This window comes from Carcharhinus amblyrhynchos, chromosome 9 (genome assembly GCF_965287045.1).
Source record: "Carcharhinus amblyrhynchos chromosome 9, sCarAmb.v2.hapA, whole genome shotgun sequence".
Taxonomy (NCBI): domain Eukaryota; kingdom Metazoa; phylum Chordata; class Chondrichthyes; order Carcharhiniformes; family Carcharhinidae; genus Carcharhinus; species Carcharhinus amblyrhynchos.
Genome location: NC_137332.1, coordinates 83,104,631 through 83,129,902, shown reverse-complemented (window position 1 = coordinate 83,129,902; position 25,272 = coordinate 83,104,631). Strand labels below are relative to the sequence as shown.

The 25,272-nt window shown below is 42.6% G+C and overlaps 1 protein-coding gene across 1 annotated transcript in view; it reads right to left on the bottom strand.

Moving 5' to 3' along the window:
- LOC145347967 (solute carrier family 53 member 1-like) overlaps positions 1–25,272 on the bottom strand; it is a 328,249-nt gene that overhangs the window by 93,246 nt on the left and 209,731 nt on the right. Inside the window, exons 5-8 of the mRNA XM_080195993.1 lie at positions 21,670–21,819; positions 18,785–18,868; positions 7,185–7,266; positions 100–281 (exon numbers count right to left, since the gene is read on the bottom strand). Coding sequence (XP_080052119.1) covers positions 100–281; positions 7,185–7,266; positions 18,785–18,868; positions 21,670–21,819 — 498 coding nt within the window. The remainder of the gene's footprint in view (positions 1–99; positions 282–7,184; positions 7,267–18,784; positions 18,869–21,669; positions 21,820–25,272) is intronic.

The window sequence follows — 25,272 nt, the reverse complement described above, 5'->3', positions numbered from 1 at the left end:
AGCAATTAAATTGGACCTAATGAATGAACAGATTAAGAAAACATCAAATCACTATGAAAGTTGATACTTGTGGTAGGCCTGTCATTTGAAATGACTAACCTCAAAGAGATGCTGATGAGACAAATTACTCCTGGGGTTCAGTTCAAATATTAGCACATGGTTAACTCCAGCCTGCCGCCAACCATATGTGTTGATGCCGAGCAGAAAGAGAAATTCAATCAGAAGGAATCCACCACGATAAATACGCACCAAAGGCCAAATGTTCCCATCCTTTGATTTAGCTGGAAAATGGAACAAAAAAATGTGAAAAGCAGCTGAGCTGCTAGGTAGACACTAATTACCTAGATGGAACCTGAGCTTTTCACATGACGACACAAGGACCATGCTGACAAATGTATTTTGACGCGTCACCCTCTGATCCACTTTCTCCAGCATCTAAAATTCAGTTATTTCTCCACATCACCATCTTATCAGACACTGCTTTGGTGATGAGTCGGCCTAAATGGATAGAGCAGGGGCAGGAATGGTTGCTGCAGGTCCCGGGGTTCAAATGTTTTAGTCGGAGTAGAGAAGGAGGTAGAAGGGGGGGGAGGGGTAGCATTATTGGTCAGGGACTGTATCACAGTGTCAGAGAGGACGTTTGATGAGGACTTGTCTGTTGAGGTAGTATGGGCAGAGATTAGAAATAGGAGTGGAGAGGTCACCCTGTTTGGAGTCTTTTATAGACCTCCTAAAAGTTCTAGAGAGGTTGAGGAAAGGATTGCGGAGACGATCCTGGTTAGGAGTGAAAGTAATAGGGTAATTGTTATGGGGGATTTTAACTTTACTAATATTGATTGGAATTGTTATAGCTCTAGCTCGTTAGAGGGGTCAGTTTTTGTACAAAGCGTGCAGGAAAGTTTTTTGACTCAGTATGTAGATAGGCCAACTAGAGGTGAGGCTATATTGGATTTGGTGCTGGGAAATGAGCCAGACCAGGTGCTAGACTTGGAAGTTGGTGTGCATTTTGGTGATAGTGACCACAATTCGGTTACGTTCACCTTAGTGATGGAAAGGGATTGGCATGAACCTCGGGCCAGTGGTTTTAGCTGGGGGAAGGGTAATTATGAGGCTATTAGGAGAGAATTAGGAAGCATAGGGTGGACTAGGAGATTACAGGGACTGGGAACGTCCGAAATGTGGAGTTTTTTCAAGGAGCAGCTACTGCGAGTCCGTGATAGGTATGTCCCTGTCAGGCAAGGAGGAATTGGTAGGGCTAGGGAACCGTGGTGCACCAAAAAAGTTGACTCGTTGGTTAAAAGGGAAAAGGAGGCTTATGTTCGGATGCGACGTGAGGGCTCGGGTAGTGCACTAGAAAACTTTAGATTGGCTAGGAGGGAGTTGAAGAGTGAGCTAAGAAGGGCTAAAAGAGGACATGAGAAGACTTTGGCTGATAGGGTTAAGGAGAATCCTAAGGCGTTCTATAGGTATGTCAAGAACAGAAGGTTGGTTAGGGCAAGATTAGGGCCAGTTATAGACAGCAGAGGGAAGTTATGTGTGGAACCGGAGGAGATTGGAGAGGCATTGAACCAATATTTCTCTTCGGTGTTCACGCAGGGGGACATGGATATAGCTGAGGAGGACACTGGGTTGCAGGGGAGTAGAATTGACAGTGTTACAGTTGATAAGGAGGATGTGCTGGATATTCTGGAGGGTCTGAAAATAGATAAGTCCCCTGGTCCGGATGGGATTTACCCCAGGATTCTCTGGGAGGCAAGAGAAGTGATTGCAGAGCCTCTGGCTCTGATCTTCACGTCGTCGTTGGCCTCTGGTATAGTACCGGAAGATTGGAGGTTAGCGAATGTTGTCCCATTGTTTAAGAAGGGGAACAGAGACTTCCCCGGGAATTATAGACCGGTGAGTCTCACTTCTATTGTGGGCAATGTTTTAGAAAAAATTATTAGGGATAGGATTTATAGTTATTTGGAGAGTAATGAAAGATTGGAGATAGTCAGCATGGTTTTGTGGCGGGTAGGTCGTGCCTTACTAACCTTATTGAGTTTTTTGAGAAAGTGACCAAAGAGGTGGATGGGGGTAAGGCAGTGGACGTGGTGTATATGGATTTTAGTAAGGCGTTTGATAAGGTTCACCATGGTAGGCTTCTGCAGAAAATGCAGATGTATGGGATTGGGGGTGATCTAGGGAATTGGATCAGGAATTGGCTAGCGGATAGGAGACAGAGGGTGGTGGTTGATGGTAAATATTCATCATGGAGTTCGGTTACGAGTGGTGTGCCTCAGGGATCTGTTTTGGGGCCACTGCTGTTTGTAATTTTTATTAATGATCTGGATGAGGGTATAGTTGGGTGGATTAGTAAATTTGCTGATGACACCAAAGTCGGAGGTGTGGTAGATAGTGAGGAAGGGTGTCATAGTTTGCAGGAAGACTTAGACAGGTTGCAGAGCTGGGCCGAGAGGTGGCAGATGGAGTTTAATGCGGAGAAGTGTGAGGTAATTCACTTTGGTAGGAATATCAGATGTGTCGAGTATAGGGCTAACAGGAGGACTTTGAATAGTGTAGATGAGCAGAGGGATCTAGGTGTATGTGTACATAGATCCCTGAAAGTTGGGAATCAAGTAGATAAGGTTGTTAAGAAGGCATACGGTGTCTTGGCGTTTATTGGTAGGGGGATTGAATTCAGGAGTCGCAGCATAATGTTGCAACTGTACACAACTCTGGTGCGGCCGCACTTGGAGTACTGTGTGCAGTTCTGGTCCCCACATTACAGGAAGGATGTGGAGGCTTTGGAGAGGGTGCAGAGGAGGTTTACCAGGATGTTGCCTGGTATGGAGGGGAGGTCCTATGAGGAGAGGCTGAGGGATTTGGGGTTGTTTTCGCTAGAAAGAAGGCGGCTAAGAGGGGATCTTATTGAAACATATAAGATGATTAGAGGTTTAGATAGGGTGGATAGTGATAGCCTTTTTCCTCTGATGGAGAAATCTAGCACGAGGGGGCATGGCTTTAAATTAAGGGGGGGTAGTTATAGGACGGATGTCAGGGGTAGGTTCTTTACCCAGAGGGTGGTGAGGGATTGGAATGCCCTGCCTGCTGCAGTTGTAAATGCGCCTAGTTTGGGGGCGTTTAAGAGATCCGTGGATAGGTTTATGGACGAAAAGGGATTGGTTTAGGTTAGTGGGTCATTGTTTTGTAACTGGTCGGCGCAACATCGTGGGCCGAAGGGCCTGTTCTGCGCTGTAATGTTCTATGTTCTAAATACAGCAAGGTCTTCACTTAGTCCAGCTTACACATCCTGAGTGCGCAGAATCAATGTTTCTCTCAGTAGAACTGCTGAATCACTATGTCTCAATTGCCTGCAAGTCCTTTAATTTGGCTTTGATCACTTTTTTTAACCTTGGAAGGCATGGTTATTTCAAATCTTCTGCAAATCAACAACAATTTGCATTTAAAGAGCTCATAGCAAAATGCCCATTGGTTCATTGGAACAGTGTCAACAAAATTTGAAATTCAGCCACTTCAGGCATTAGATCAAGTGGCCAAAAGTTTAGTCAAACAGGTAGGTTTTAAGGACTGTCTTAAAGGGGACCACAGTAGAAAGGCTTAGGAGAGGAAATTCAGAGCTTAGGTTGAACTCTGAAAATCAAGTGCAGGAGGGCATAACTGGAGAAGTTTAGAGGTTGGAGGGCTAGAGGAGGTTACAGAGATAGAAAGGGGCTAATTCAGCCAACAAGCTATTGTGCCTCACCTTTGATTACTTGATTCCTTTAACAAATACCCTTGGCTTATATTCTAACCTCAGGTAGAATTCCAACATTCAAAGCCTTGCTGAAACTGCTTCAAAGAAATTTGGATTCTACTTTACACAAAACATTATTTTCCCCTCAAAAACAATGAGGTTTCTGATAATTTGTACACAATGTGAATACTGTTCTCCTGTTTGGGGAGTCTGTGCTTTTATACTTTTCCTGGGCAAGACAATAAAAAGAAAGATTGGTACCTGATACTGAAAACAGAATACAGTGACCTGCTTAGTGCTTATCAATTCAACAACTCAATGTTGACTATTGTGACAAATCACAACGGCTGACAGTTGGAAATAGTTAGCTCAGTTAGGGATTTAAAATCAAATGGTGGACAATTGGAACAAAAACAGAAAATGCTGGAAAATCTTAGCAGGTCTGACAAATCTGTGGAGAGAAAATGAGGTTACGTGTTGAGTTAGGATGACCCTTTGTCAGGGCAAATTTTCCAGCATTTTCTGTTTTTGTTTCAGATTCCAGCATCCGCAGTATTTTGTCTTTATCTTAATGGATTATTGGATGTAGCTTACTTCTATTTTAAGCACATTGAATAGAACAACAAAAGAACCTAGCACGCTGGGTTCACTGTCAAAGAGTAAAAGAAGGAGCATCCCTTATTGTCAATTTGAAAGAGCGAAGAGACTAGCTTTTACCAGAAAAGAAGTACCTGACAGGTAATTTTAGAGAGATATTCAAGGTAATAAATGGTATAGACAGGGTAAATTTATAAAATTGATTATAATTAACCTGAATTAGATAGTAAGGGTAGTCAGACAAAAGTAGTAAATGATAATGCTAGAGTTGATATCACAACATAATTCCAGATGGAGAGAATATCTAATACTTGAATTGAGCTTCCAGGCAGAGCAGTGGTGATAAAGCCTCTAGAACTGTTTAATACACTATTGCAGGCAACAATGAGGTGAGTGTAAAGTCTTTTAGGATGGATGAATTAGGATCAGCCAAAAGGTGTTTCTCATCTGTGCACATTTTTTGATCTCACATTTAATGAAAAATGCCAGCAGCAGAAATTTCCTTCCCTCAACAACGTATCAAAGCATCGTATCTGTAGGAGACAGAGTTGCGGGAACTTGCAAGGAAAACTGTGCCACTGATTACTATCAGTTTCTACACATTTCTGTTATTCGTCCCAAATAAAGTCAAAAAATGTATTTTGTTCCTCTTTTTTTAATCTGTGTACTTGGGAAACTTCCTCTTTCTTCCTCCCCCTGTCCAACAATACTTCCCCACATGACATCAAAAACATGGAGTAATGTGGCACAGTGCAATACCACAGCCAAAATCCTTCATTCATCAGACCCTAATATGGGACATGGACCTAGTCACAGTAATGTTTGCACGTTGTGTGAGAATTGTCCTAGAACATCTGCTCATTCTTTTATTTTTAAGGCAGATTCAATTTTATTTCTTGTCAGTGTGCTCCAAGAGTCTTCCGCTGGGCAATTCAAAATCTGCATATAGGCTGTATAAACAATAAACTTTTCAATGTAGGCTGCAGCTGTGATTTATTACTAAGATTAGCCAACAATATTAGGGCAGGCCAAGGCAGTAAAAACTAATTGCAGGCTATTCAACCAAAGAAGCCAAACCTGGAACTGAATCACTGATTGGCAATCACAAATGAGAATACTGGTTAGTTCTCCCCTCCCTAGCTCAGTGGCCCTGAGGGCAACTTTATCTCCTCCACCAACTAATGTCTTGGCTGGGAACAGCTGATTCAGCACAGATGAAGTAATTCATCCTGGGATCTTTTTCATCTGTGTGACTCAGTATGGTTATTTTTACCTTGCTTCTGGTTTGTGGGGTCATGATGTAAAAATTATACACCACAGATTAGTCTTCTGATCTGCAAAACTGTCTTTTGGGAGGGCATAAAGATACAAAAGCCACAATATAAAGAGAGGATGCATACTACTGACTCACTGCACTGCGTGAGAGCCTGGGCACTATAATCTTGTTGGTTACCCGGTAAGGTTCATGTAATGACAGCACAGCAGAAGCTGCACCTCCGCAATTTGCTAGCTACCCTGTGTTCCTGTTAGTGATATACTTAGACAGTATTTTCTGCAGGAGAAGCAAGACTGACGTTAATGTGAATAAAATCATGACAATGATCCCCAGTTTAAAATTAGCGAACGCGGTCATCCTGATACCTTTTTCTTGAAGCTCTGGGAATGCAAGAGCATCACTATTAGCAATTAGGACAGCACGGTGCCAGGTATACGGGTTCGATTCCCAGCTTGGGCCACTGTCTGCACATTCTCTCTGTGGATTTACTCCGGATGCTCCAGTTTCCTCCCACAGTCCAAAGATATGCTGGTTAAGTGCACTGGCCATGCTAAATTCTCCCTCAGTGTACCTGAACAGGTGCCGGAGTGTGGCGCCTAGGGGATTTTCACAGTAACTTCATTGCGATGTTGATGTAATTCTCCTTGTGACACTAACAAATAAACTTTAAATAAACTTAAACTGAAGAAGTCATACAGACTCGAAAGGCTAACTCTATTTCCTCTCTCAACAGATGCTGTCAGGTCTGCTGAGTTTTCTAATGTTTTCTGTTTTTGTTATAATCAGCTTGACTCCATTACAAGCAGAACTGGGAACTTGAAATGGAACAAGAAATATGGGAAGTATAGCACACTGAAATCTTCTTAAACTGCATGACTTCAAATCATTACTGAACAGTATGTTATTATTGCTCACATTATTCGCTAGTTACTTCTGGACAGAAATTTTGCACATATTTAAAAATAATGGGGGACTGGATAAAAAGATACTGAGCTGTGCAAACCATAATTTCCTTTTTGTGTGTGCTGAGTTAGCTGGTCTCAACCCGCCATTACAATTGTTCTCAGTACTGTGGAGCTATGGCCAGGATAAATCATGGGGGGTTCTCACTCCTGATTCCAAACCAGTCATCCTTGCTGGGGAATTTGAGAATGTGTATGTCAAGTGAGGGCAGGTTAACGTTCAGCTGTATTAACATTCCCACAGTTGAATACTCAAAGACTGAGGTACCAGAAGGTGGCCAGCGCCAACACGAACTACCCCCCCAGAATGAAATGGCACCTGTATGGAAACCCAAGGAAAAACTGGTTGGAACTTGAAAGCAAATGGGAAAAAAACTTTGGTATGACTATATTAGGCAGGTCCCCAGAATATTATCCCCTATGAATTTATCAGACATATCCCTGAAGCAAGGTTGGTGGAGGGGTTGAATACCCATTCTGGTAGCACACCAATGTGAGAAATAACAGTATGCGGCATCATCACTTCAAAAAGGCTAGAAAATTTAAACAGACAGACTCACAAACCCAAATCCTTTTGAACACAGGTGACCTTTATGTACATGCTCCTGACACTTACCGACGAGTATCAGAGCAGCAAGTAGTACAACAAAAATTCCAAAGTACATTCCCACCCTGAATATGGTCCACGCAGGAGCTGGCTGTAAGAAAAGAAAGAAACAATGGAGCCACTAAGATATAGTAAAACACACAGGAACAATAACTCTTGTTAAAAGTATGAAACAACTCCAAATGTTCCTAAACAGTAATAATTCACATGCCTAAACTCCTTATACAAATCCCTGCTGAGCTTTAAGAATGCAAGGCACATTTTATTCAAATGATTTAACTAAAACAATGGGGTGAAATAACTTTGTTCTTTGCTGTAATTCTGGCATATTTGCGACATCCATGGTGACGTACCAACCAAACTTTGGAAGACAATGAAACACGTCGGGGAAGGTTTAAACTAGTTTGGCAGGGGAATGGGACCCAAAGCAGTATGGAGATAGAACAGAAGTTTGGGGACAGCACAGAAGTTAAAGAGAGCCCATTAAGTAGTAAAGGCAGTGTCAGTAATGCTAGTACCAGACAGATCAGGCAAAAGCAAGACAGAGAGCAAGGGAAGTTCATATTAAACTGCATTTATTTCAATGCAAGAGGCCTGACGGGCACGACAGATGAACTCAGGGCGTGGATGCATACGTGGGACTGGGATATTAAAGCAATGACTGAAACATGGCTAAGGGAGGGACTGGACTGGACTGGCAGCTCAATGTTCCAGGGTACAGATACTATTGGAAACATAGAACGAGGTAAAAGAGGAGGGGGTGTTGCACTTTTGATTAGGGAAATCATCATGGCCGAACTGAGAGGGGATATATCCGAGGTTCGGCCACTGAGTCTATGTGGGTAGAACTAAGTAATAAGAAGAGGGAAATCGCTTTGATAGGGTTGTAATATAGACCCTCGAATAGTCAGCAGGAAATTGAGGAGCAAAAGGGTAAGGAGATTACAGATAGCTCCAAGAAAAATTGGGTGGTAATAGTCGGAGATTTTAACTTTCCCAACATTGACCGAGACAGCCATAGTATTACAGGATTGGATGGAGAGCAATTTGTTGAATGTATTGAGGAGGAATTTGTCATTCAGTATGTGGATTGCTCGACTAGGGAGGGGGCAAAACTGTGACCTCCACTTAGGAAATAAGAAAGGGCAGGTGACAGAAGTGGTAGTGAGGGATCATGTTGGGATCTGTGACCATAATTCTATTAGTTTTAAGATAGCTATGAAGAATGATAGGTCTGGCCCAAAAGTTAAAATTCTAAATTGGGGCAAAGGCAATTTTGATGGTATCAGGCACGAACTTTCAGAAGTTAAGTGGGGGAGTCTGTGGGAAGGCAAAGGGACGTCTGGTAAATGGCAGGCTTTCAAAAGTGTGTTAATCAGGGTTCAGGATCAGCACATTCCTTTTAGAGCGAAGGGCAAGGCTGGCAGAAGTCGGGAACCCTGGATGAGTCAGGATATTGAGGCCCTGGTCAAGAGAACAAAGAGACACATGACATGCATTGGCAGCTAGGATCAAGTGATCCCTTGAAGAGTATAGGGGGTATAGGAGTAGAGTTAAGGCTCCATGTTTCATACTGGGCAATCAGGAGGGCAAAAAGGTGACATGAAATTATATTGGCAGATAAGGCAAAGGAGAATCCAAAGAGCTTCTACAAATACATGCAGGGCAAAAGAGTAACAAGGAAGAGTGTAGGGCCTCTTAAGGATCAATAAGGTCATCTACGTGTGGATTCCCAAGGAATGGGCAAGATCCTAAATGAATATTTCTCATCCGTATTTACTGTTGAGAAAAGCATGGATGTTAGGAAACTTGGGGGAATAAACAGTGATGTTTTGAGGAGTGTACATATTACAGAGAAAGAGATGCTGGAAGTCTTAAAGTGCATCGAGGTAGATAAGTTCCTGGGACCTGACAAAGTATATCCCAACATTGTGGGAGGCTAGGGAGGAAATTGCAGGTCCCCTAGCCAAGATATTTGAATCATTGATAGTCACGGGTGTGGGTGCCTGAAGACTGGAGAGTGGCAAATGTTGTGCCTTTGTTTAAAAAGGGCTGCAGGGAAAAGCCTGGGAACTTCAGGCCAGTGAACCTCACATCTGTAATGGGTAAGTTGTTGGAAGGTACTTTGAAGACAGGATCTACAGGTATTTTGAGAGGCAAGGACTGATTAGGGACAGTCTGCATGGCCTTGTGAGTGGAAAATCATGTCTCACAAATTTGATTAGAGTTTTTTGAAGGGGTAACAAAGGCAGTGCAGTTGATGTTGTCTCCATGGACTTCAGCAAGGCCTTTGACAAGGTACCGCATGGTAGGTTGTTGCATAAGGTTAAATCTCATGGGATCCAGGGTGAGATATCTAAATGGATACAAAATTAGCTTCATGCCAGAAGCCACAGGGTGGAAGCCTGTGATCAGCAGTGTGCCTCAGGGATCAATGCTGGGTGTACTGTTATTTGTCATTTATATTAATGATTTGGATGAGAATATAGGCGGCATGGTTATTACAGGAATTGGGACATCTTGTTTGAAGTTGTACAAGACATTGGTAAGGCCACACTTGGAATATTGTGTACAGTTCTGGTCACGCTATTATAGAAAGAATATTATTAAACTAGAAAGACAGTACTAGGATGCTACCTGGACTTGATGGTTTGAGTTATAAGGACAGGCTGGATAGACTGGGACCTTTTTCTCTGGAGTATAGAAGGCTGAGGGATGATCTTATAGACGTCTATAAAATAATGAGGGGCACAGATCAGCTTGATAGTCAATATCTTTTCCCAAAGGTAGGGAAGTCGAAAAGGTTTAAGATGAGAGGAGAAAGATACAGAAGAGTCCAGAGGGACAGTTTTTTCACACAGAAGGTGGTGAATGTCTGGAACAAGCTGCCAAAGATAGTAGTACAGGCGCGTACAATTTTGTCTTTTAAAAAGCATTTAGACAGTTACATGGGTAAGATGAGTACAGAGGGATAATGGGCCAAATGCAGGCAATTGGGATTAGTTTAGTGGCAAGGACAAGTTGGCCGAAGGGCCTGCTTCCATGCTGTAAACCTCTATGACTCTTATGTTTTGTCACTGTATTAGAAATGTGTGCCAAAGTGTTGTGAAGTTATAAGAAATGTTTTCCTGGATCTTTTCAAAGGTACCAATACCTGCAAGAACAAAATGGAAACCTATGGAGCTCCAAGCAGCATTTTTACACATGAAAGCTCCTGCTTTTAAAAATCCATTCATAAAATGTGGGGGTCATTGGATAGGGAAGGTTTATAACCCATCTTTAATCAGGTGGTGGTGGTGAGTTGCCTTCTGGAAATGCTGCAGTCCATGTAGTATTGGTACACTCAGTGTTGTTAGCAAGGGCTTTGCAGGATTTTGACCCAGTGACAGAAGGAACAGTGAAATATTTCAGTGACCAAAGTGAATGTTTGGGAACGGGAGCCAATCAAGCGAGTTATTTTGTTGTGGATGGTGTCAATCTTCTTGAGTTGTCAGAGCTACACTCATCCAGGGAAATGAGTATTCCATCACACTCCTGACTTATGCCTTGTAGATGATGGATAGACCTTGCAAAGTCAGGGGCTGAGTTACTCGCCACAGGATTCCTAGCCTCTGATCTGCTCTTACAGCCGCAATATTTATATGGTTAATCCAATTCAGTTGCTACTCATTGTTACTCCCAGAATTTTGGTTGGGTTGTGGGGGAATTTTGTGATGTTAATGCCATTAAATGTCAAGGGACGATGGTTAAATTTTCTCTTGTTGGAGATGGTCATTGCTTGGCACTTGAGGCGTGAATGTTACTTGCCATTCGTCAGCCCAAACCTGTATATTGTCCAGGTTTTGCTGCATTTGGACATGGACTGGTCATCTGGAGAGTCATGAATGGTGCTGAACATTGTGCAATCATCAGCGAACATTCCCACTTCTGACCTTATGATGGATGAAAGGTCATTGATGAAGATAGCTGGGCTTAGGACACAATTCTGAGAAACTCCTGCAGTGATGTCCTGGGACTGACTTGATTGACCTCCAACAACCACAAACATCTTCCTTTATGCTAGATATGTCTCCAACCAGCACTGTATTCCACTTGATTCACAGTTACTCCAGTTGTGCTAGCACACCTTGATGTCATATTTGTCAAATGCTGCCTTGCTGTCAAAAGCAGTCACTCTCACCTCTGGAATTCAGTTCTGTTGTCCATGTTTGAACAAAGGCTCTAAGGTCAGGAGCTTGGTGACTCTGGCAGAACCCAAACTGATTGCTTGTGAGAAAGTTATTGTGCTGCTTGATAGCACAGTTGATGATCCCTTCTATCACTTTACTGACGTTTGAGAGTAGACTGCTGGGGCAGATTGGATTTATCCTGTTTTTCTGTACAGGACATACTGGGCAATTTTCCACATAGCTGGGTAAATGCCAGTGTTGTAGCTGCATTAGAACAACTTGGCTAGTGAAACAGCAAGTTCTGGAGCACAAGTCTTCAGGACTACTGATAGAATATTGTCAGGACCTTTGCAGTGCTTCCAGCTGTTTTTTGATATCACATGGAATGAATCAAATTGGCTGAACACTCGCATTTGTGCTGCTGGGGACCTCAAGGGGTTGCCAAAATGGACCATTCAATCAGCACTTCTGACTGAAGATTGTTGAAGTGCTTCAGCCTTATCTTTTGCACTGATGTGCTGGGCTCCTCCATCATTGAGGATGGGGATATTTGTGCAGCCTCCTCTTCCAGTGAGTTGTTTAATTGTTCACTACCATTCACAACTGGATATGGCAGGACTGCAGAGCTTAGATCTCATTCATTGTTGTGGGATGGTTTAGCTTTGTCTATAACTTGCTATTTGGCACACAGTCCTGTGTTGGAGCTTCACCAGGTTAACACCTCATTCTTAGGTATGCCTGGTGCTGCAGCTGGCATTTCTAACTTCCTAGACTCTTCACTGAACCAGGGTGGATCCATGACTTGGTGGTAACGATAGAGTGGGTGATTTACCAGGCCATGAAGTCGCAGGTTGTGGTCAAGTACACTTCTACTGCTAATGGCCCACACTATTTCTTGGTTGCACAGTCTTCAGTTGCTAGATCTGTTCAAAATCTATCCCATTTAGCACAATGGTAATGCTACACAACATGATGGAGAGTATTCTTAATGTGAAGTTAGGACTACGTCTCCATAAGGACTGTGCAGTGGTCACTCCTTCCTTGGCTGAGGGGTCAATCATGAGGGGTAATAGTTTTAAAGTAAAGAGCAGGGGATTCAGAGGGGATTTAAGAAAAAATGTTTTCACTCAGAGGGGTGTGGGAATCCGGAGTGCACTTCTTGGGAAAGTAGTCAAGGCCGGAAATCTTGCAACCTTTAAAAAAATGTTTGGATGAGCACTTGAAATATCATAATATTCAAGGATAAGGGACAAGTGTAGGAAAATAGGATTAACATGTCTTTTGTGGTAGATATCGTCGCCGCAGATTCGATGGGTCAAAGAACCTTTTCTGCACTGTATGTCTGTATGATACTGTCATGGACAGATGCATCTGCTACAGTCAGGTTGGTGAGGATGAGGTAAAGTATGTTTTTCCCTCACCACCTGTCACAGACCCAGTTTTTTAGAACCTGGCCAGCTCAGTCTGTTATAATGCTACCTTGGTGATGGTCGCTGAAGTCCCCATTCAGAATACATTCTGCACCCTTGCCACCCTCACTGGTGTTCGACACAGACTATTGATTCATCAGCTGAGGGGGGAGGGGACATTTTTAGCAATCAACAGGAGGTTTCCTTGCCCATGTTTGACCTGATGCCATGAGACTTCAAGGGGTCCAGAGTCAACTCTCAGGGCAACTCTCTCCTAAACGTAAGCCACCTGTGGGATAGAACATAATGTGGTGATCCTGGTGTTGGACTGAGGTAAGCACAGTAAGAAGTCTCAGAACACCAGGTTAAAGTCCAACAGATTTATTTGATAACACAAGCCACATGCTTTCAGAATGCTGCTCCTTCATCAGGTGAATGGGAGTTCTGTTCACAAACAGGGCATATAAAGACATAATCTCAATCTACAAAATAATAGTTGGAATGCGAGTCTTTAGAGGTAATCAAGTCTTAAAGATACAGACAATGTGAACGGAGAGAGGACAGGTTACAGAGATGTGTATTGTCTCCAGCCAGAACAGTTAGAGAGATTTTGCAAGCCCAAGCAAGTCATGGGGCTTACAGATTGTGTGACATGTACCCAAGATCTCAGCTGAGGCCATCCTCATGTGTGTGGAATTTGGCTATCAGTTTCTGCTCAGCGATTCTGCGTTGTCATGTGTCAAGGCGGCTGCCTTGGAGAATGCTTACACGACGATCAGAGGCTGAATGCCCATGACTGCTGAAGTGTTCCCCAATAGGAAGAGAACACTCACGCCTGGTGATTGTCGAGCGGTGTTCATTCATCTGTTGTCGTAGTGTCTGATGGTCTCCCCAGTGTACCATGCCTCGAGATTTCCTTTCCTGCAGTGTATCAGGCAGACAATGTTGGCTATGTCACAAGAGTATGTACTGTGTACCTGGTGGATGGTATTCTCACATGAGATGATGGCATCCATGTTGATGATCCGGCTGGTCTTGCAGAGGTTGCTGTGCCAGGGTTGTGTGGTGTCTGGTCACTGTTCTCCTGAAGGCTGGGTAGTTTGCTGCGGACAATGGTCTGTTTGAGTTATGTGGTTCTTTGAAGGCAAGAAGTGGGGGTGGCATGTTGAAGGCTCCGGAGAAAATGTCGTAGTTTCTCTGCTCTGGAGACCCTGTGCAAGAACCTCTCCAGTACGTCATGGGCATCCTGAAACCCACTGTACAAAGGACCCCCTGCTTTTGACGTGACAAATACAGAAACTCAGCACACATGGAGCAATTGAACCAGGAGCACTCCTTGCCACAATGGATGTCTCAGCACTCTACACAAGCATCCTTTATAACGATGGCATTGCTGCAACTGCCTCAGTACTCAACATTAACAACTGCCAATCTCCACATGCAATTTTACAACTCATCCACTTCATCCTGGACCACAATGTCATCACCTTCAACAACCAGTTCTTCATCCAGACACACGGAACAGCCATGGGGACCAAATTCACACCTCAATATGCACAGGCTCGAACAAGACCTCTTCATTACACAGGAACTTCAACCGATGCTATACACTAGATACATCGATGACATTTTCTTCCTTTGGACTCATGGTGAACAATCACTGAAACAACTATATGATGACCTCAACAAGTTCAGTCCCACCATCAGACTCACCATGGACTACTCTCAGAATCGGCTGCATTCTTGTACACACGCATCTCCATCAAGGATGGTCACCTCAGCATTGCACTGTATTACAAGCCCATGGATAACTTCACAATGTTCCCATTTCTCCAGCATCCACTCGAAACACGATAAAGAAGCCATCCTCTACGGACAAACCCTCTGTATATACAGGATTTGCTAAGATGAGGAGGATTGCAACAGACACCTCCAGACGCTGGAAGATGCCCTTATAAGAACAGGATATGGCACTCGATTCATCGATCGACAGTTCTGACGTGCCACAGTGAAATACCGCACCGACCTCCTCAGAAGACACGGGACATGGCGGAGAGAGTACCCTTCATCGTCCAGTACTTCCCTGGAGCGGAGAAGCTACGACATCTTCTCCGGAACCTTCAACATGTCATTGATGAAGACGAACATCTCGCCATGGCCATCCCCACACCCGACTTCTTGCCTTCAAACAACCGGCATGGTAGCACAGTGGTTAGCACTGCTGCTTCACAGCTGCAGGGAGCTGGGTTCGATTGCCGGCTTAGATCACTGTGTGGAGTTCGCACATTCTCCTCGAATCTGCGTGGGTTTCCACTGGGTGCTCTGGTTTCCTCCCACAGTCCAAAGATGTGCAGGTTAGGTTGATTGGCCATGCTTAAAATTGCCCCTTAGTGTCCTGAGATGTGTAGGTTAGAGGGATTAGTGGGTAAAACATGGAGGGATAATGGGGTTAAGGCCTGGCTGGGATTGTGGTTGGTGCAGACTTGATGGGCCGAACGACCTCTTTCTGCGTTGTAGGGTTTCTACTTCTCTTTCTTTTAACCGCACAACCTCAAACAGATCATTGTCCGCAGCAAACTACCCAGCCTTCAGGAGAACAGTGACCACACCACACAACCCTGCCACAGTAACCTCTGCAAGATGTGCCGGATCATCGACACGGATGCCATCATCTCATGTGAGAACACCATCCACCAGGTACACGGTACATACACTTGCAACTTGGCCAACGTTGTCTACCTGACACGCTGCAGGAAAGGATGTCCCGAGGCAATGTACACTGGGAAGGCCATGCAGATGCTACGACAACAGATGAATGAACACCGCTCAACAATCTACAGGCAGGAATGCTTTCTTCCTGTTGGGGAACACTTCAGCAGTCACAGGCATTCAGCCTCTGATCTTTGGGTAAGTGTTCTCCAAGGTGGCCTTCATAACACTCGATGCAGAATCGCTAAGCAGAAACTAATAGCCAAGTTCCACACACATGAGGATGGCCTCAACCAGGATCTTGGGTTCATGTCACACTATCTGTAACCCCCACAACTTTCCTGGGCTCGCAAAATCTCTCTAACTGTCCTGGCTGGAGACAATACACATCTCTTTCACCTGTGCTTAACCTTCTCTCCACTCATACTGTCGCTACCTTTAAGACTTGATTACCTGTAAAGACTCACATTTCAACCATTATTTTGTAAATTTAGTTTATGTCTTTATATGCCCTGTTTGTGAACAGACCTCCCACTCACCTGATGCAGGAGCAGCGCTTTGAAAGCTTGTGCTATCGAATAGAACATACCCAGGGATGGTGATGGTGAGGTCTAGGAGATTATCTGCAAGATATGATTCTCTGAGTATGATTATGGCCAAGCTCTTGATTGACTAGTCTGTGGAAAAGCTTTTGGCACAAACCCCCAAATGTTAGTAAAGGTCAATAGGGCTGAGTTTACTATTGTCATTTCCGATACCTGGGCCACTGCCAGATGTTCTACTTTGTTTCATTCCTCATTGGCTTTCTCGATGTTTGATACAACTGAGTATCATTTAAGAGTAAATCTGGAGTACATGTAGGCCAGACCAGGTAAGGATGGCAGATTTCCTTCTCTGAAGGACATTAGTGAAGCAGATGGGCTTTCACAAAATCAACAACTGGACAAATCCAATCCAGCCAATTACTGTTCCATCATTAGACTTTTAATTGCAGATTTTAATTGATTGAATTCAAATTCTGCCATGGTGGGATTTAAACCCAGGTCCCCAAAGTATTACCCTCGGTCCCTCCTCCTCTGCTGCAAACTTGTACAGCAAGCTGAAGCTGCCTTCACTTGATCACGCAGTTGAATCATCAACATCTCTCAATTTATGAGGCTGACTCATTTGGATCCACATGTAGTATTACAGCACCAATCTGTATTGAATTTACCCTCAAAGGGATTTGAATCGAGTACCAAAATGGGTTTAGTGAACAATTATATCGGCAGTAATAAATATCGGCAGGGAAACACAAAATTGGTTATTCCATGAATTATACCTGTGTCTAAGAAGTAAAAGACCAGTGCATACCTACTGGTTAAAGGATCCATTGTGAGGGGAGTTTGAGTAATCTCAACCCAATTCCAAATGGGTAGAGTCATGGCTCAAAACTTTCCATAATTGGCAATCTCACTCAGATTATAGCTGGTATGGAAAATGTAAAACATCTTACTGAGTTAATCAGGGGTACTCTCCAGATGTGAGGTGCCTGAGGCACAATGTAAGGGACAGTAGAGGGAGCTTTATTTTGTGGCTATCTGTACTTTACCTGACCTGGGTGTGTTCAATAATAACAGTATATACCTGAAATTGAAATTGTGCCATTTACCAGCAAAGGAAAAAAGTTTGCATTTGTATAGCACTTTTCATATCAAGATGTCAGAGCCAACCAAGGACTTGTGAAGTGCAGTCGTTGTTGTGTATGCATACATACCTGATTGTGTGCAAATAGCAGGTTGCTCTCTCCCCAGGCAAAAGTGAGATAAGCAATCATTTAATTCATTTTGGTTGTGTTAGTTGAGGGGTAAATGCTGGTCAAGGGATAAACATTGGCCATATCACTCAGAAAACATCCCTGCTCCTTTTCTCCACAAAACTGAACTCAGCCAAAATTCTAAGATAAAAGCAAAATAATGTGGATGCTGGAATCATGATGTAGAGATGCCGGTGTTGGACTGGGGTAAACACAGTAAGGAGTCTCACAACACCAGGTTAAAGTCCAACCCGTTTATTTGATAGTAAATCCACAAGCTTTTGGGGTTTGCCCCTTCGTCAGGTGAATGGAGTGTTCTGGTCTCAGTTCTGGAATCATCAGGGCTCTGACAAAGGGTCATCCAGACTCGAAACGTTGGCTCTAGTCTTTCACCACAGATGTCATCAAATCTTCAGAGATTTTCCAGCATTTTCTGTTTTTGTTTCATTCAAAATTCTGTTGCCTTAATCCCCTGACTCATGCCAACACCCATCACCCCTGTGGTCACTGACCTACATGAGTTTGTAGTTTGCCTGAAATTCAACAATGTCATCCTAATGTTCAAATTACTTCCTCCCTATCTCTGTTACTTTCACCAGCCCTCCAAAATCTCAGTTTTCCTCCAATATGGGCCCTATTGTGCAGCCCCAAGTTCTATCTTCAGCTGCCCACACCCTCAGCCCTCGAATTCCAGAGAATAGAATCCCTATCGTGCAGAAGGTGGCCATTCAGCCTCCCTTCGCCTTATCCAGGTAACCTCACATACTTTGCATGGCCACTCCACTTAGCCAACACATATTTGGACACTAAGGGGCAAATTAGCAAGGCCAATCCACCTAACTTGCACATCTTTATACTGTGGGAGGAAACCCACGGAGAAATGGGGAGAAAGCACAAACTCCACACAGTCACCCAAGGCCGGAATTGAACCTGGCACTGTGAGGCAGCAGTACTAACCACTATGCTACAATGCATCTCCTCACTAATCCTCTCCGTCTCACTGATTTCTGTAAGATGCTCCTTAAAATCTACCTTTTTGAGAGAGCTTTTGATCACCTATCCTTATGTGGCTCAGAATGTAATTTTATCTACTAAAATTCCCGTGAAGCACGTTGTAATGTTTTACTACATTAAAGACACTATACAAAAGCAAATTGTAGTTGCACTATGGGATATTTTGTGCCTCAAGGAGGCAGATAAGGCCTCAGTTTAATAACTCATCTGAGAGATTCACCTGTGAAAATGATGCACTGCCTCAGTGCTGCATTACTTCTCAGTTTACAGTAAACCTCAGGTCCTGGGAGGGGGCATAAATCTGCAACCTACTGACTCAGGTATGTATGCCATCACTGGGCCAAGCAGATGCATCTTTCACCATGAGCACACAAAAAAAATCATTGAAAAAACCCAACTATTTAATATGCATACCATGTGAACTGACTACATCCTTAATATCACATCTCATGGCAAGAAACAATGAAAAATGAAAGCTACCTCAACTTGAAATGTAATACAACCAGGACTAACCTGAGCAGCTCCAAGGGGTGGTACTCGCAACCTCTTCATGGCTTTCTGTCTGTCACCTCCTTCCAATTCTGCGGTAACAAGAGCCTATGGAGAAAGAAGCAGATCAGGACAAGTCTCACCGGACCACATCAAATAAAAGCTGTAAATAATTGGTCGCCAAGCCTGAAGTAACTATTTCCTAACTGATACGTAATCATTACATTTCTTTTTGCAATGGTCACATTTATTGCCCAAAATTGCCAATAGCAGCTATTTCGCAAATGAATGGACATGAGTCGGTCACTAGCAGCAGGACCTGAATCAGATGCCAACATAGGTCTTTTTTGGAAAAGTGCTGCCTAACAACTGTGTGAGGCGGGGGAGGGACTCACAACTGAGCTTGCCCTGTCCACAGCTGAAATTACGGTCAATTTTTTGCTGCAATTCTGCAAATCGCTTCATCTATTCAACATCATTTCACAATCCGCCATGGTAAGTTTTGAACCTTTGGCCTCTAGGTTGCTGATCTACTATTACAACCACTACACAACTGTATTAATTTAATGTGAAGTTGTACTGCTTATGAATTTGATGAACTAAATAAAATAGTAATGTATTTTAAATTATGAGAGTCAGGTGGACTGAAATACAATTAGATAAAATAAATTAACATCCTGAACACTGGGTGTGTTTCCCTTAGAGCAGAGAAGAGTTAATAAATGTTCAAAATTATGGTTGGTTATAATAGAGAAATAGCAACCAGAGGAAACAGGTTATATAATAGGCAAAAAAATTCAGTGGAGGGCTTTTTCTTTGTACACGAAGCAAGTTGTTATGATCTGTAATGCATTGTTTGAAAGGGTTGTGGAGGTAGATTCACTAGTAAATTTGCAACAGGAAATGGGTAGATACTTTAATGGGAAAATATTGTCAGAAATGGGGAGGGGGAAATCAAAATGTTGATACAAACACAAAAGGTTGAAACATCTTTTTCTGTGCTGCATGCTTCTATAAATATTGAATACATAGCAAGCTGGACTTCAGAATGTGTACAATGGGCAGGTAGGGCATACTGTGCTCTGTAGGTTCCAGCCAATGTTTGCACTCCTAGTGGCTATCACAGTGACACACGTAATGATTTCCCTCCCTCTCACAAAGAATAGTGCACAGAAAGAGACCATTAAACCTGTTGCATCCATGCTGGCTCTCTGCAAGAACAACTCAGCTAATCCTATTCCGCCTCCCTTTTCCTGGAGCCCAGCAATTTTTCTCTCTTCAGATGCATATCCCATTCCCTTTTGAATCTGTCTCCACCACCATTTTAGGTAGTAGATTCCACATTTTAACTACTCACTGTGTAAAAAAGTTATTTGTCTTGTTGCTATTTGTTCTTTTGCCATTGTATTGCTGTCCTCTGCTTCTCAATCGTTATGGCCATGAGAATAGTTTATTTCTATACTCCTCAATCCCTAATTTTGAATACCTCAATGGAATCCCCTCTTGATCTTCTCATCTCCAACAGCATCCCAGCAACTCCAATCTGAAGTCCCTCATCCCTGGAATACTTCTGTAAATATTTTCTGTATCCTCTCGCAAGCCTTCACATTCCTCCAGAAGTATAGTTCATAAAATTGGACACAATGCTCAAGTGGAGGCCAAAACATTGTTTTATAATGATTCATATCTGCCTTTCTATGACTCTTTTTAAGATCCCATATGTCTCTTTAACCACTGTCCAATCACCTTGAATGATCTATACACATATAACCGTAGGCCTTTCTTTCCGGTACCCAACTTAGAATTGTACTCTTTGTCTTCTTCATTCTTCTTACCAAAATGAATCTCTTCACACAACTCTGCGCAGTGATCCTAATACTGACACCTGTGGAATCTCACTGTGTATAGTCCTCTAGTCAGAAAAATAGTCATTCACCACTACCCTCTGTTTTGTGTCACTATCCTAACTTAGTATCCATGTCATCACTGTTCCTTTTATTCCATGGTCTTCAACTTTGATAGTAAGTCTAGTATGTAGCACTTTGTTAAATGCCTTTTGCCTTGTACACCATATCAACCGCATTACGCTCATCAAGAGCTCAATCAAGTTAGTTGAACACATTTGGCCTTTAACGGATCTATGCTAACTTCCCTTAATTAAATCACATATCCAAGCGATTGTTAATTTGGCCCCAGATTGTTTCTAAAAACATTCCAACTAGTGAGGTTAGGCTGGCTGGCTTGTAGTTACTGGTTTCTTTTTAAATGTTTTTTTTTGAACAAGGGGATAACATTTGTGAGTCTCCAGTTCTCTGGCACCACCCCTGCATCTAAGAATGACTGGAAAATTAGGACCAGTTCCTCTGCAATTTCCCTAATTCCTTCAACATACTCAGATGCATCCCATCCAGTCCAAGTTTTACATTTAGTCAGTCTTTCCAATACTTCCACTTGATCAATTTTTAGCCCATCTAGTATCTCAACTGTCCTCTCTTTCAGTATGATTTTGGCTGCATCTTCTTCCTTAGTAAAGATAGACGCAAGGTATTGATTTAGTATCTCATCATTTCCTGTGTGCATGAATAGATCTTTTTTTGTCCCTAATTGGCCCACCCCACCTTTTTACTATTTATATGCCTATAGAAGACATTGGATTCCCTCCCTTTGTACAATTACCATTGATTCTATGTTAGGAGAATTGAAGTCCCCATTTTCATTATACATTTGTTTTTGCACATTTTTGTGATTTTCCTGCAAATCTGCTTCTCCATGTCTTTTCCATTAGTGGATGACCTATGAAATACGCCCAGAATTTGATCAAAAGACATAATACAACCTGTGGACAGAGCACTTTAAGATTATTGATTATAAGATTACTGGGCCTTCATTTTACCATACTGTGCTCTTACCTCTGTTTCACTGATCAGCTGGGTGATTTTCTTGCAGGTGTAGAATGGAGCCACCTCTACATGTGCCACTCTCCAGTCAGCACCACGACTTGTCTCCAGCATCTTATCATGCTTCTTCAGAATCTTTCTAAAACCGGTGAAATTCAGATTCTGAAAAAGTAAAACAGAGGGCATTTTATATTAGTCAGTTTGATTTTTTTCTACAGGTCTCATGTGGGCGCTCTCCAGTACTTGTGTGTCTGTGTTGTTATAGGGTTCCTTTCTGTTTCACTTCTTAGTACACAGTGCTTTCTCACAAAGCTCCTCCCAAACCAACTTTGCTCCCAATGCCCTCTACTGTACCCACAGCGTAGTCTTTTTGTAAGTGCTTTTCCAAGGACATTTTTTAGACTGCAAGTAGTGAAGTAGTACCATAGACTCAACCGTGAAATTAATAGATCTTATTAGGTAAGGACATCAAGAAGTGACAAGCAAATTAAATAGAGTTAAGGTGCAAATCGGCCATGGGTTAACTGAACGGTAGAACAGGTTTGAGGGACTGAAGGTCTCTGCCAATTCCTATGATTCTTCCTGATTGGTGGCATCATCAACAGCATACCTACAAGCACAGTTGGTTGAGATGGTTGAGTTGGTTGTGGCTCAGACAGTGAAAGGTCTAAACGTTGAGGGAAGGCTAACATTCATGTACATTGTGGTACAACAGCCAATGCACAAAAGCAATGCAGCATCCAACTGGTGTTGAGCTTGAAGTAGTCATTACAGGGTTTGTTAGCGTAATGGCTGTGCTATTAGTAACCCTGAGGTCTGGACTAATAATGCAGAGACAGGACTTTAAATTCCATAATAGCAATTTACAAAATTAAATCCAGTTAATTAAGTAAATCCAAAACTTAAAAAAAGCTAATGACCATGGAATTATCAGTCTGTCATTAAAAACCCAATGAGTCCATTCATGTCCTTTAGGGAAAAAATTTGCTACAGTCACTGTCTGGCTCCAAACCAGACAAACTTGAGCAAACTGGCTGATTCTTAACTGCCCTCTGAAATGGCTTAGCAAGTCACTCAGTTGTATAAAATCTCTACAAGAGTGCCTAGGTAACATCATTATTGATTCAACTTTCTGAATTTTGAAGGACACGGGTCTGATTGGACTTGTAGCAAATGATGACAGGACCAACTTGAATGAAGACTCAATTTAAGGAGAGATCCAACTTGATCTGCTTCTTACCAAGCTACCTGCCATAGCTGCATCGATCCATGATAGCATTGATGGAAGTGACTATTATATTCCTTGTGGAGGCAAAGCCCCCTTCTGAGGCTATCTTCCAAGATGTTGTGTAGTACTCCCACCATATAACTGGGCAGAATTAGAACAGATTGAGGAGCTCAAAACTGGGCATTTAGGTGCTGTGGTGCAGCAGCAGAACTGATTCCACCACAATTTGTTATAGTTAGACATCCACCAAGCCAGGGAAACAACCCTTACTCAATGAAGAATGTAGAAGATTATGCCAAGAGCAGCATAAGGCATAAATAAAAATGAGATGCCAACTTCATGCAGTTATAGAAAACTACATGTGCGCTAAACAGTGGAGATAAAATTCTATAAAAGAGCTAAGCAGTTCACAATCAACAGATCTGTGTCCGCCATATTCAGTAATGAATGTCAGTGGTTCCAGGAACACTATGCTGAATGTTGGTGGAGTCCAGAACACAAATGTGAGGCAAGGTTACAGTGGCCATGAGCATGTTCAGCCAAGAGTGTTGAGTGGATGATCCATTCTGACCTACTCCTGGGACTGCCATCATCATAGATGGTATTCAGCCATTTTGATATGCTCCATGTTATAGAAACTTCTGCATACAGCAAAGGCTCGGTTCGAGGACATCATTGCAGGAGTTTCTCGGTCAGTGTCCTTCCCTCAACTACCTTCACGGATGACTTCCCCATCATCATAAGATCAGAGGTGGGAATGCTTGTTGCTGATTGTTTAGTCTCTTCACAATTTCTCAGCTAATCGTACAATCCATGCCATAAGACTCTGATAACTTCCAAGGTGGGCTGAAATATAGCATTAATATCACACAAGCAACAGGCATTGGCCAGCTCAAGGAAGAAACAGTCTAACCAGCTGTCCATATTGTTCAACGGCACTACCATTATCAAGGGCGGTTAGCGATGGGCAGTACATGTTGGCTCAGCCAGTGATGCCCAAATCCCATAAATTAATTTTTAACAAAGTTACAGTTAATTTATTAGTCACAAGTAGGCTTAAAAATCTCTCAACATTCTGATAGGGTTGGCAGGTGAACATTGTCCAAAAACTTAACTGGACCATCCATGTATATACTGTGGCTACAACAGCAAATCAGAGTTTCAGCAATCTGTGGCAAGTGACTTAACTCCTGCCTACCGAAAACCTTTCAGCTAGCTACAAGGCTCCAATCACAAATGTGAAGCAATACTTGCCTCGCTGAGTGCAGCTCCAAAAAGACTCAAGCAGTTCAGTACCATCCAAGATAAAGCTGCTCATTTGATCAGCAGCTCACTTAAAACACTGACTCCCTCTACTAATGGTGCAAGAATCCTGCAATGTGCACTTACTGTCATAACTTTCCCAAGCATCTGAAACAGTAGCTTCCAAATCCTCAACCCCTACTACCTAGAAGGGCAAGGGTAGCAGGTGCATTGGAACACCACGCTCCAAGGTCTTCTCTAAGCTCTATGCCATCCTAACTTGGAAATACTTTACTGCTCCTTCATCAATACTTGTCAAAATTCTGGACCTCTCTATTTAAAAGCAGCGTGGCTGTACCCCCACTACATGAGCTATAGTGTCTCACCACCATTTTCTCAAGAGCTATTAGAGATGGCCAATAAATGTTTGCCATGCTGGTAGCACCCACATTCTGTGAATGAATAAAAAAATTGACGTGTCCAAGACTTGAAAGTACACAGACTGCTGAAAGTAACAACAGCAAGTTGAAACTGCAATTTTTCTTTCCGAAAATGGTTAAAACTTAACTGTGTTACTGAACACAGAACACTACAGCACAAACAGGCCCTTCGGCCCACAAGTTGCACCGATCATATCCCTACCTACCAGGCCTACCTATAACCCTCAATCCCATTAAATCCCATGTACTCATCCAGAAGTCTCTTAAAAGACCCCAACGAGTTCGCGTATGGAGACCCAAGCTGCAATTGAGACCCTGAGACCTTTAAACACAGTTAACATTTTTTTTTCATCCATTAGTGAATATAAGCAAATATTGTGAATGCCAAATATTGGGGAAGGGTTCCTCCAATTCTTTACAAAAAATGGACTTTTAGCAGAAAATTCACCCTGCTCAAAATTAATTGCCTACACTTTTGACAGCATTTAGAATATTAGTAAAGAATCTAAAGGGAAAAGTAATTTTTATTCATAATATTCTCCAAAAGATTTGTCTGGAAATATCTATACACAGGTACAGTTGTTACCTTTTAAATAAAGCATTATAAGATTGCAAGGAGAGGAAGGTGATTCATACCATCTTAATCCATCCTTCCAGAGACAGTCTATCTTCACATTGCAGCATCCATTTAGCTTTTATGTAAAT